Below are 12,919 nucleotides of genomic sequence, written 5' to 3'. Positions count from 1 at the left end.
TCAACAATTATGGGTTTTGCAAGTCAATTTCCAAAGCTGAGTTGATTTCTGTAGTGCTCTTTTTAAAATAGTGTCTGCTGCACAGTTCTAGATTATATCTTTAAAATGACAGAATATTATCTTGTAAATGGGTATGTTTGTGAATATGGATTCTTTTATATATCATTTCCAGGTAAAGCTACTTATGTAGTTTCTCATTTTTGTATTTTTTATTTCTAGAGTTTGAAATCTCGAAAGAGAAATGAAGAACCATACAAAACAGACAGAGTTTATCCTTCTGGGACTGACAGATAACCCTCAGTTACAGATTGTAATGTTTTTATTTCTACTTCTGAATTACATATTCAGCATGATAGGAAATGTAACCATTATTGCCCTCACTCTACTAGATTCCCATCTCAAGACCCCAATGTATTTCTTCCTCCGAAATTTCTCTCTTCTGGAAATTTCATTCACAAGTGCTTGCATCCCCAGATTCCTAATTACCTCTGTAACTACGGAAAAGACCATTTCCTATAATGGTTGTATATCTCAGTTATTTTTCTACATATTCTTGGGGGTTACAGAATTTTTCCTTTTGGTGGCTATGTCCTATGACCGCTATGTGGCCATCTGCAAACCTTTGCATTATACCTCCATTATGAGCAGCAGAGTTTGTCATCAGCTTGTACTTAGTTCTTGGGCAACTGGTTTCCTGGTTGTTTTCCCTCCACTGCTTTTGGTTCTTGACCTGGAATTCTGTGCTTCAAATATGATTGATCATTTCATTTGTGATATTTCTCCTGTCCTGCAACTTTCTTGCTCAGACACACATTTACTAGAACTGATTGCTTTATTCTTAGCTGCGATGACCCTCATTTTCACATTGCTATTAATAATCCTTTCTTACTCTTACATCATCAAAACAATTCTAAAATTCCCTTCAGCTCACCAAAAAAAAAAAGCTTTTTCTACCTGCTCTTCTCACATGATTGTTGTATCTATCACTTATGGTAGTTGTATATTCATCTACATAAAGCCATCAGCAAATGAAAGAATCACTTTAAGCAAAGGAGTAGCCGTACTCAATACTTCAATTGCCCCTTTGTTGAACCCATTCGTTTATACTCTGAGGAACCAGCAAGTTAAACAAGCCTTCAGAGATGTATTTAGAAAGATATTTTGTACTTTAGAAAAGTGATACTATTTATTTAAATAACTAACATAAAACATAAAAGGGACATGAAACAAAACCTATTTTGACTTTTCTCATTTAAGAATTAACCTCTAATATTTAATTAGTTGGATCACTTTAACTTACCCAAGCTTAGAAACTCTTTCCACTGTATACATTCTGAATTCAAATTTCTGTTCTTCAAAGTGAAAACTCTGTGTTAGAAATATAAAATTCTAAATTTATTTTCTCTGAAACTGTGTTAGAATAAAATGATTGAAGAGTTTTGATTGTATTGTAAAATATAAATTCTTGGAGAGCTGTGTCTGTTAAATAATTTAAATACATGTACATGTTATATTTAAAAACTATGTTTTTAAAGTATTTAGATAAATTGAATTTTTTTACTATTAAATATGCTTAAGATGCTCCAAGAGACCTTGCAGTTTAAAAGAATAATCTAAAGGGCCGGCCGAGTGGCTCAGTTAGTTAAGAGCTCGCTCAAGAGTTTGAGCTCTGAGCAACAGCGGTTCGAGTCCCGGCCGGAGCTGAGCAGCCATTGAGCTGCCAACAGGTGGCAGGATGGCTCAGCTTAAAAAAAAAAAAAGAATAATCTAGAGAATTATTTTGTAAAGTGACATTTTCAAATGTCAACTGTTAATAATGTGAGTATAATTTCCTTTGAAATGATCATACATTTCATTTGTGTGATTTTATTTTAGTTTTTGTGTTGGGTAGAGTTTTAAAATTGCAGAAAATAAAATATGATTTAATACACAAGTAGTTGATTTCTCAGAAATCTTTTTCAAAAACATATAAACAAATTTAATCTTTTGAACATGCCAATGAATATATTGAATAAATGGGCATATATGATAAATTTTATGACCTGTTATGAAATTATCAGTTTTTAATTCTGTGTAAATTTCTCTACTAAATGATATTAAATATCAGTTTGTCAAAATTGAAATGACTGCTTTAAAGATAAAATTATGTTTTATTTCTTCCAAAACTAGGGTATGAAATTATCTTTTTTTTTTTTTTTACTCCACATGTCAGCTCTTAGAACACAGAGATGACACAACCCTATAATTGTCATAATGTAGACACCATTATACCAGTTGGTTTATACTATAGTGGTGGTTAAGCTATTAGCACAGGTTATTTTTCCAGATGTGCCAGTGGTATTTGTTCTTGTCTATGTCAACAGTTACCGTAGATTTCTGTAGGCAATATTCTTGAAAATATTTATCTATTAATTTTAATGATAATGGGAAAAGAAAATATGAATGAACTAAAGTTTGTAACTAGATTATTGATGGACTTAGTTCTCCAAAATAAATTACAAGGAGATAAAGACTTTTAGAGAGATACATGCAAAGATAAAAAGACAAATTATTTGTCAAACATTAAGATAATGATTGTTCCTGTCAGTCTGCCTAGAATAACTGGAGGCGATAAATGTACAGAGTGGCATGTTGCATAAATTTCCTATAATTTTTCTTTATCTGTACAGCCTCACTGGATAAGAAATAAAGCGATATGTTCTATACTCCACCTTCACTCCTGTGGCAGAAAGCATTTCCTTAAATGACAGTTACACAACCTCTTCCATCCAACATCCTCATACAATGTAATTTTGTCACTCCTTCCAAGAAGTAGGGTAAATGCCTTCTCTTGAATTTCGGCAGAAGCTAGTGACTACTCCAACTAGATGCTGTGTGATTTTAAGGATAACTAAAAAAAAAAGAATATGTCTCCTATATAGATCTCTCTATTTTGAGATACTTACTCTTGGAACCCAACCACCATGCTGTCAAAAAGCCCAAACTGACTCTTTGGAGAGAACACATACAGAAGTGTATGTTTAAGCAAAGCAAAGCAAAGCAAAGCAAAACAAAACAAAACAAAAACTGAGGCCTCAAACTGACAGTCTGATTCAACCGACAGACATGTGAGTGAAGGTGACTTAGGATGACTCCAGTTACATTGTATGAGGGTCAGTGAAGCGACGTCCTCCACAACTAGACTGAAGAACAAAAGGACAGCAACTTGTTTGTTCCCCTTTCCCGATTCCCCAACGCTGTTCCCTCCCTCAATTCTCCAATAAAAAATAAAAAAAAGAAATTAAGTATGGTTAGATTCTACAGTGTAGATGGATCTTGAAAACATTATACTAAGTAAAAGAAGCCAGAGAAAAAGGCCAAACATATTGTATAATTTCACTTATATGAAATGTCTAGAATAGGCAAATTAGAGAGACAGAAAATTTATTATGGTGTCAGGGGCTGGAGGAAGGGAGTAACAGAGCCACTGCTTCATAGATATGGAGTTTCTTACTGAGATGATGAAAATGTTCTAAAATTATATAATGGTGATGGATGGCACAACTTTGTGAATGTACTATTATAATAGTCACTGAATTGTATACAGTAAAATGGTTAAAAAGGTGAATGTTATGTTATGTGACTTTTACCTTAATAAAAAATATACCTGGAGAGGGATATTAAAAAATGTAAATTGAATTGGAAGATCTAAGAGCCTTTAGAACCCTAACTTCATTATTGTCAGCCCACTTTAAGATAATCCTTGTCTTGTTAGGAGAGATTGAAAATTGAGATGAGATAATAGAATGTGTTACTAACAAGAATAATGTTGATTGCGTAGCTCATGTACTTGGTGATAGTGTTTTTTAGTTTAGAAGAATCACAGGTTATCAAAGACAGAGAGGACTTATTTTTCAGTCACTATGCCTGCACTTAACCCAGGAACACAGGTTGATAGGCTGCTAAGCATGAGGCTGAGAAAAATCAAATGTTAGCATTTGAAGTGACTGATTTCTCACTCATCCCTGAAAAGCAAGCCACAAAGCAGCCAGAATTGAGGCTAGCAGAGAGAAAATGATTGCGGCATGGTTATAGATTGCATGCAAAAGGTGAATTAATAAGAATGATATAAGCCTGTATAAAATTAAATACCCAGCACCTACAGACTCAGGCTTATACCCTACCCCAGCACCAGTTCAGTCCTCATTGGACCCAGCCTTCAGGCCACCCCCATGGACACAGGTCCCAGGCTTGCCGTAATGGATTTAAATATCAGGCCTATCCCAGTGGATTCAGGTTCCAGACCCACCCATGCGGACCTACATACCAGGTTAACTTGTGTGGACCAAAGGCAGAAGGCCCACCCACCTGCTGAACCTGTCAAAAGGCCAGTCCTCTTGAGGACTCCAGCAGCTAGTTCACCCATGGACCCCAACAGATGGCAAGCCCAGAACTTCTGGGTGAGCTGACTGGTGAAGGGCTTTCCCTGCCAAAGCCAATCTGTAAAGACTGGAAGACGTGCCTACTTATTCAAGTGTATAGACACTAATGTGGCCACAAGGATTACAAATAATCAAGGACATAACACCACAAAAAGGGGAAAAAAAGCATTCGTAAATAACCTTAAAGAAATGGAGCTACTAAATATAAGTAACTTTCTTTCTTTTATTTCAAACTATAACACTCCCACCACCGTACACCTTTCATTTCCACTTTAAAAGCATGCTACTTTTCAATGCTGAGTGAAATTTTAATGCTTTAAATAGTAATTACTAATTATCATTGTTTTGCATTTATTTGTGGATATAACACTTAGAACTCCACATGGAAAGAAGGTTGGTATAATACTATTTGGCTCAGTTTCTTGGCTCCTAATCTTATTGTCTTCTTCAATTTTACATGTCGATAGAGTCTATGGTACATTACTTCAATTAATTAAAATGATTTAATTCTGTTTTGCAAATATATCAACTATAATAGTTATATTCACTAATTATTACCTTGTTATTAAATCAAATACATTACTAAATGTCACATAATTATTTTGGTCTCAATAATAAATATTTTAGTCTCTTGTGCAGGTTTCTTTATTCAGGTGTATCTCATATTGATTTCTGTAAATAATTCACTCATATGGGAAAACTGAAAGCAACAAAGGAACAAGACAAACAAAGAAACAAAAACTCATAGACACAGACAACAGTGTAGTGGTTACCAGAGGGTAAAGGAGGAGGGGGGATGGTAAAAGAGGGTAAAGAGGGTCAAATATATGGTGATGGAAGAACAAATGACTCTGGGTGGTGAGCACACAATGTGATACATAGATAATGTATCATAGAATTGTGCACTTGAAACCGATGTAATTTTACTAACCATTGTCACCCCAATACATTTAATTAAAAAAAAAAAGGAAGTCTTCGGTGAATGCTGCATGAGGTCATGTTGATAATAAATATGTGCTTCAAAGTTGACAGGGAGATGATAACTGCAATTTTCTCTCATCTTCTTTCTCTTTATCAAAATATAAAATCTTAATTATGCTACAATAGGACAGATTGTGGTATATAAAATCTAGTACTTAAATTCTGAAATGTTTAGACTTTTTTTTTGGTGTCAAAGCAATTTAATAAAAAGAGATAAACAGACACATTGATAAACTAAGTATTTTATGGAAGAGATAGATTCCCTAATGCTGTGTCAGTTTATAAATGTGGGATTATAGTGTCTTTTCTCACCCCTCCCCCAACAAAACTACACTTCTGCTTTAAAGGTAGTATATCGCAGTAGATTGAACATGACTTGAAATCGGAATTCAGGCTCCATTATTTGCTACCTATGATATATTTGTCAAATTACTCAGCCTTCTTCCATCTATATTTTGATACAACTAAAACATATTTATAAGATGAAAAGAGTTTGATATCTGGGGCCATTATTAAATAAAATAAGGATTACTTGAACACAGTCACTATGAAATCAGTAGTTCAAAAAGGCAGCTATTTTAAAAATGTTGTCAATAGAAATAACCTAAAAGAATGTTTAATTGCAATTTCAAAGCCAAATTTTAAAATTTGAAATAATTAGCCCCTGAGGTTTTAGTTTAATATTAGAGGTAATTTTTTCCATTTTTCTTTAATGATTAATTTTTTCTCCTTTTTGTCTGTTACCCAGTAGATGTAATAATTTACTTTTAAAGATAATAATTACATAGGTGGTAGTATTAGTAGTGGAGGTTTGTTTTCTTTACTCTTTCTCTTTCTCTCTCCTTTCCTGCTTCCCTCATTTCCTCCTTCCTTCTTTCTCTCTCTCTTTCTTTCAACAAGCATACTGTTACCTGCTTCAAACTCTAAATTCTTCAATTTAGGAACATTTTCTTCAATTGTTCCCTTGATCATAATTCCCATAATTACTCCTTTATGTAGCTCCTTTGCCCCCCTATTTTTGCCAGTTGGATATCCATGATATCTTCTTAAATCATTCATTAGTGTTAATGTGAATGGTTGTCTCATTTCATCAGCATTTAAAATTTGATGTTCTAATTCGCTCTTGTGCATCTATTCTAATTTTGTAACCCATAGTAAGTGACATTATGTTTAAATGTATTTTAAATTAAATGTGTGCCTTTTCAGGAATTTCTCTCATGAATATAAATAAATTGCTAATACAGTAGTCCCCCCTTACCTGCAGTTTCACTTTTGTGGTTTCAGTTACCCAGGGTCAGCTGTGGTCTGAAAATACTAAATGGAAAATTGCAGAAATAAACAATTCATAAGCGTTAAATTGCTTGTGTTCTGAGTACTGTGATAAAATCTTGTGCCATCTCTCTCTGTTCCATCTGGACCTAAATCATCCCTTTGTACACACTGTATATGCTACCTGCCCATTAGTCACTAAGTAGCTGTCTTGGTTATCAGATCTACTGTTGTGGTATCACAGTGCTTGTGTTTGAGTAATGCTTGTTTTATTTGATGATGGTTCCAAAACATGAGTAGTGATGCTGGCAATTTGAATATGCCAAACAGAAACCACACATATCTTTAAGTGAAAAGGTATGCCTGTATAGGAGAAAACATAGTATATATAGAGTTTGCTTTTATCCCAGGTTTCAACCATCCACTGGGTGTCATGAAACATATCCCCTCCAGATATAGGCGGACTACCATACATCTTATCAGTGATTATGAAGATGTTTCCATTTCTTGGTACTGATTATTTCGAAAAATGAACTGATATCTCTGCTTCAACTTTGTTGTTTTCATTATTTTAATCGGCCTGGAAGGCCTTATTTGGTTTAATTAAATTAATTAATTAATTAATTTGGTTAAATTATTTTTAACACAAGGTCAAACAATTAAGTTCGCAAACTCATCCTAGAAAAAGTGCTACATACCTCACTGCTGAATATCACTATGGTCACCTTCAAAGTACTCCCCTTGGGAAGCTATGAACTGATGCCAGCACCTAGTCCAGCCTTCAAAGTAATTTTGGAACTCTTTTTCTGGAGTGGCCATCAAAGCTGTTGTCGTATTCCCCTTGATGTCCTGAATGTCATCAAAATGTCTTCCTTTCAATATTTCCTTTATCTTCAAGTAAAGAAAGATGTCACAGGGGGCCAGATCAGGTGAGTAGGGAGGGTGTTTCAATACAGTTATTAATATTTGTTTCCTGGATAAAAACTCCTTCATAGACAGTGCCCTGTGAGCTGGTGCATTGTCCTGATGCAAAAGCCATGAATTGTTGATGAAAAGTTCAGGTCATCTAACTTTTTTCACACAGTCTTTTCAGCACTTCCAAATAGTAAACTTGGTTACCTGTTTGTCCAGTTGGTATTCATAATGAACAATCCCTCTGATATCAAAAAAGGTTAGAAACATCGTTGCAACAAAGATTACAAACTTAATTGTCAGACCTTGTACATCTTAGCTGTTGCTGTTCTCAATATTTTATTTGATTCTTAGATTTATAATATTAACTTTGATAACTTTGTCTTAAAGAGAGACTAGTAATATTAATACATAATGTATCTTCTACATAATTTATATACTTTTAAATATTATGTTCTCTCCTTCCCTAGAGCATGGAAGAAAATACAAGGTCAGAAATGGAGGCAAGTTTAATTGCTTGGAAATATATTGTATAGTTTCACAATGAGAAAAAACTTGATGTATGAGTTTTGTTTGGAAGAAGAAGGAGTTTAAGGTGAGATTAGAATACAGCATTAAATGTCTTTCAGAAGGTTACTAAGAGTAAATTACAGACACAAAACAATGAAAAAGTTAGGAGCTGTAGTTAAATATTTAGAGGACTTTCTTCTTTCATTTTACTCTGATTCATCAAAACTTCGATTTCTTTGAGAGAAATATTAACCTCTTCATGGAATCATTGAAAGCTTGTATCACTTGCTTATTCCTCAGGGTGTAAATGAAGGGGTTCAACAAGGGGGCAACAGAAGTAGTGAGCACAGATACGCCTTTATTAATAGCCACTTCATCCTTTGCTGAGGACTTGATATAGATGAAGATGCAGCTTCCGTAGGTGATGGAAACCACAATCATGTGGGACGAGCACGTGGAAAAGGCCTTCTTTCTTTGTTGGACGGAAGGGAATCTCAGAATAGTCCTGATAATGTATGTGTAGGACAGAAACACACACACGAGGGTGATAATGAGTGCAAATACAGCCATGAGGATAACCATTTGTTCAATTACCCATGTATCTGAGCATGAGATCTTTAGGAGGGGGCCTGCATCACAGCTAAAATGATCAATGGCATTGGAGTCACAGAATTCAAGCTGGAGGCCCAAGCTAAGTGGTGGGAGAATGATCAGTAAGCCAGACACCCAACACCAGAGGACTAATAAGGTACATACCCTATTGTTCATGATGGTCATGTAATGAAGGGGCTTACAGATAGCAACGTAGCGGTCATAAGACATGGCTGCCAGGAGAAAAAATTCTGTTGCTCCAAAGAGAATAACAAAAAATATTTGACTTGCGCAAGCATTGTAGGTAATGCTATTGTCCCCGGTTGATATGCTGTACAGGAATCTAGGAATACAGACAGTGGTAAATGAGATTTCTAAGATGGAAAAATTCCTGAGGAAAAAGTACATAGGAGTTTTAAGATGGCAGTCCACCAATGTGAGGGTGATAATTGTCAGGTTCCCTGTTACGCTCAATACGTAGGTGAGAAATAGAAAGATAAAAAGCAGAATTTGCAGCTGTGGATCCTCTGTCAGTCCCAGCAGGATAAAGGTTGTTACTGGTGTGTGGTTTCTCATCATTGACTTTTGAAATCTCTCCAATCAGCATGTAAAAATAAGAGATTTTATCGGGATATAGATATTTGAATTCTGTGCATGTAAAAGACTGTGCATATATAAATGAAGCAAAGAAGTGTGCATGTATTTTCTCCTTTCATGTCATAATCAATATTGCCATTATTCCAATAGCCTTTCTGAATATTCTTGTATGAGCAGTGAATTATTGCTTCAGGATTTCTGTTATTGTAAAATAATCTAACTTTTTCTCAGATAATTGTTTTGCTCTTCAAAATTTATAAATGTGGTTGGTTGTTTGTAATTCATTATATGGACTGGATTTACAAACAAGTTAGGGGGAAAGAAAGATGTTGCTTCATGTGTACTTAATCCTTCTTCATCCAAGACAAACCTTGGATATAGGGCATATCCACATAATTAAGAGCAGAATTCTCTTCAATTGTTAATATCAAAAGATTGTTTTAAGGGTAAGATGCATTTCTCCTGAAAAACAAACAAATTACAATGACAACAAACCACAACCCTGGATCCTGAGATTTTCCCTTGACTATTTGTTCTTCTCCATTTATATTCCTTGTTTTTAACTCAAGGTGGTTTGATGTACAGCTATTTTATTTATAGTGTGAGAAACTGTATTCAAGATATTGACAAAAAGATACCCTCAAACACATTCATGTATTTTTGCTGAGTGACTGGAGTGGCACTTCTCTCAAAGCCCCTGAAGCTAAAACTGCATTTAATATCACTAATTATAGTCTTCCAGGCTGTGTTTTTTTAAATCAGGCTTTTAATTTCTTTAAAAAGACATTGTCTCCACGTTTTCATCTTACTTCTACTCCATTTAAGCTTTAAGCCTCTGCAACCTGACTTTCACTTCCAACCCCCTTACTGCTTTTTTATTTTTTATTTACTTTTTTATTTAAGTGTAGTTGGTATAGAATCTTATATTGGTTATATTAATTTCAGGTGTACAATACAGTGGTTCAACATTTTTATACCTTACACTTCGATCACCCCACTAATTCTAGTAATCATCTGTCACACAGTAAACTGATCACAGTGTTATTGACTATAAATCTCTTCCCTTTTTTTCATCCATCCTCTTAGCCCCACCCTTCTGGTAACCATCCCTTTAGTCTCTGTTTCTATGATTCTGTTATTGTTTTGCTTGTTTGTTTTGTTTTGTTTTTATATTCCACGCATAAGTGAAACCATATGGTATTTGTCTTTCTCTGCCTGACTTATTTCACTTAGCATAATACTCACTAGATCCATCCATGTTGTCATAAGGGCAGTATTTCATTTTTCCTTATGGTTAAGTTATTTTAACACCTACAATAACTTCATTACTGTTGAAGCCAATGGCACTTTTTTTGATAATTCTTTTTCTAGCATCTCCACAATATTTTTTAAAAAATTAAAGTTCAGTCATCTAATATTTTGTGACCTGACTATTGGCGAATCATAACTACAGTTATTAGAGAAACAATATTACTTGGAAAGAATAGAATGCTAATTCTGAGTGTCTTAAGGATAAAATGTACCTACTTATATGACATGTAGTTTGCTTTAAAATTTCTTCCATTCTTAAACTTGAAGCTTTATCCATACTTTAAATTTAATCTGCTTCTGTTTTTTTTTCTCTTCAGAAACACAGTATCACTTTTAATCCTCTTTCCCATCTTCAAAAAAATTTTTTTTAAAGATTTTATTGGGGAATTGAGGGAGAAGAACAGTGTTGGGGAATCGGGGAAGGGGAACAGACAAGCTACTGTCCCCCTTTTCTTCAGTCTAGTTGTGGAGGACGTCGCCCCACTGGCCCATGTTGGTATTATCATTGCGCTCTTCCTAGGTGAGGCAGGTCCATCATTGGCCATCGACGGCCACCCACAGTGGCTCTTGGCAGCTCACGCTGGCTGCCAGCCACTCACGGTAGCTTTACGGCAGTCCACTGCAGCACCACTGCAGCCTATGCAGTCGCCAGCGACTCATGGCAGCCCCGCTCCAGGTCGAGCTGCTGCTCATCATCTCAGCTGTAGAGGGCGCAGCATCACTGGCCCTCCTATGTGGGATCAGAACCCTTGCCCTGCCGCTAAGAGCAGGTGTCCCAAGCCAACTCCCAACCAACGCACCACTCGGCCGGCCCTCCCATCTTCAAATTTTATTAAGTAAGGGTGACTATATCCTATCCTTTTGCAGAAGACAAGAAACGTTTCATTCTTTTAATTTACTGGGTCTTAACCTCTCAGAAATCTTTCCACAAATGTAAGGTAAGGAAAATTATGACAAAGGTGATGTTTACTTTCATGGCCTTTGTTGTCCATACTCACCCACCTAAATTCCCAACCTCCCTTTTGCCTAACTCCTCAAGGTGTACTGGCCTAAGCCTTGATTATGGTGTCCTGAAAGACCTGACAATTGGCTTTTCTTTTTGTAATGCAAGTGCACCTCTTAAGCTTTGATTGCTGAGGTATTCAATTCAAAGTAGCATCAAGTTTAAAGATGGCTATCTCCAGTAAACACTGTTGTCAGCCACTAAACACCCCACCTCTACTTTGGAGATCATGGTTGATTTTTATTTATTTATTTATTTACTTATTTATTATTGTTAGTTTCAGGTGTACAGAACAATGCAATAGTTATCCTTTTCACCCCTCACAAAGTAACAATCCCCTCCCCACATCTATTACCCTCCCATCCCCGATATCATACTTATCTATTACAATTCCATTGACTCCATTCCTACTCTCTACTCCACATCCCGTGACTATATGTATATATAATTATAGTTGACATACATTGTTATTCAACATCAGCTTCAGATTACAATTTGGTAGTCAGGCCTCTACACCGACTATGAAGTGGTCTCCCTAACAAGGCATGAGTCCATCTGGCCCCCTAAAAAAATATTTACAACATTATTGATTATATTCCCCAGACTGTCTTGTCTATCCCTGAGGCCATTTTGTAGTTACCAATTTGTATTGTCTCATCCCTTCCCCTTCTCCTTCATCCATATCCAAAATATATAAAATGCTCATGCAATTCAACACCAAAAAAAAAACCCAATTAAAAAATGGGCAGAGGATACGAAGAGACATTTCTCCAAAGAGGACATACAGATGGCCAACAGGCATATGAAAAAATGTTCAACCTCACTTAGCATTAGGGAAATGCAAATAAAAAGCACAACGAGATACCACCTCACCCTGGTCAGAATGGCTATCATCAATAAATCAACAAACAAATGCTGATGAGGTTGTGGGGAAAAGGGAACCCTGGTGCACTGCTGGTGGGAATGCAGATGGGTACAGCCACTATGGAAATCAGTATGGAGTTATCTCAAAAAACTGGAAATGGAACTACCTTGTGACCCAGCAATCCCACTCTTAGGTATTTATCCAAAAAACCCCAAGACATTAATCTGAAAAAATATATGCACCCCTATGTTCATTGCAGCGCTATTCTCAATAGCTAAGACTTGGAAACAACTGAAATGCCCATCGGTAGATGACTGGATTAAGAAACTATGGTACATTTACACAATGAAGTATTACTCAACTATAAAGAAGAAGGAAATAGTACCATTTGCAACAATATGGATGGAACTAGAGAACATTATGCTAAGTGAAATAAGTCAGTCAGAGAAAGACAAATAC

At 35.6% G+C, this 12,919-nt stretch overlaps 2 protein-coding genes across 2 annotated transcripts; one reads left to right on the top strand and one right to left on the bottom strand.

Annotated features, from left to right (window-relative positions):
- The first annotated feature begins 241 nt into the window (after positions 1–241).
- Positions 242–1,180, top strand: LOC109396861 (olfactory receptor 6C70-like). Its single transcript, XM_019669014.1, has one exon. The coding sequence runs from the start codon at positions 242–244 to the stop codon at positions 1,178–1,180; it is 939 nt and encodes a 312-aa protein (XP_019524559.1).
- Positions 1,181–8,312: 7,132 nt separating this feature from the next.
- On the bottom strand, positions 8,313–9,260 carry LOC109396836 (olfactory receptor 6C2). The gene has a single exon (XM_019668992.1). It carries the CDS (start codon positions 9,258–9,260, stop codon positions 8,313–8,315), a length of 948 nt encoding a protein of 315 aa, XP_019524537.1.
- Positions 9,261–12,919: the final 3,659 nt, after the last annotated feature.

The sequence above is a fragment of the Hipposideros armiger genome, unplaced genomic scaffold (assembly GCF_001890085.2).
Source record: "Hipposideros armiger isolate ML-2016 unplaced genomic scaffold, ASM189008v1 scaffold_548, whole genome shotgun sequence".
NCBI lineage: Eukaryota > Metazoa > Chordata > Mammalia > Chiroptera > Hipposideridae > Hipposideros > Hipposideros armiger.
The sequence above is the reverse complement of the archived record's forward strand: the minus strand, read 5'-3'. Positions and strand labels throughout refer to the sequence as shown.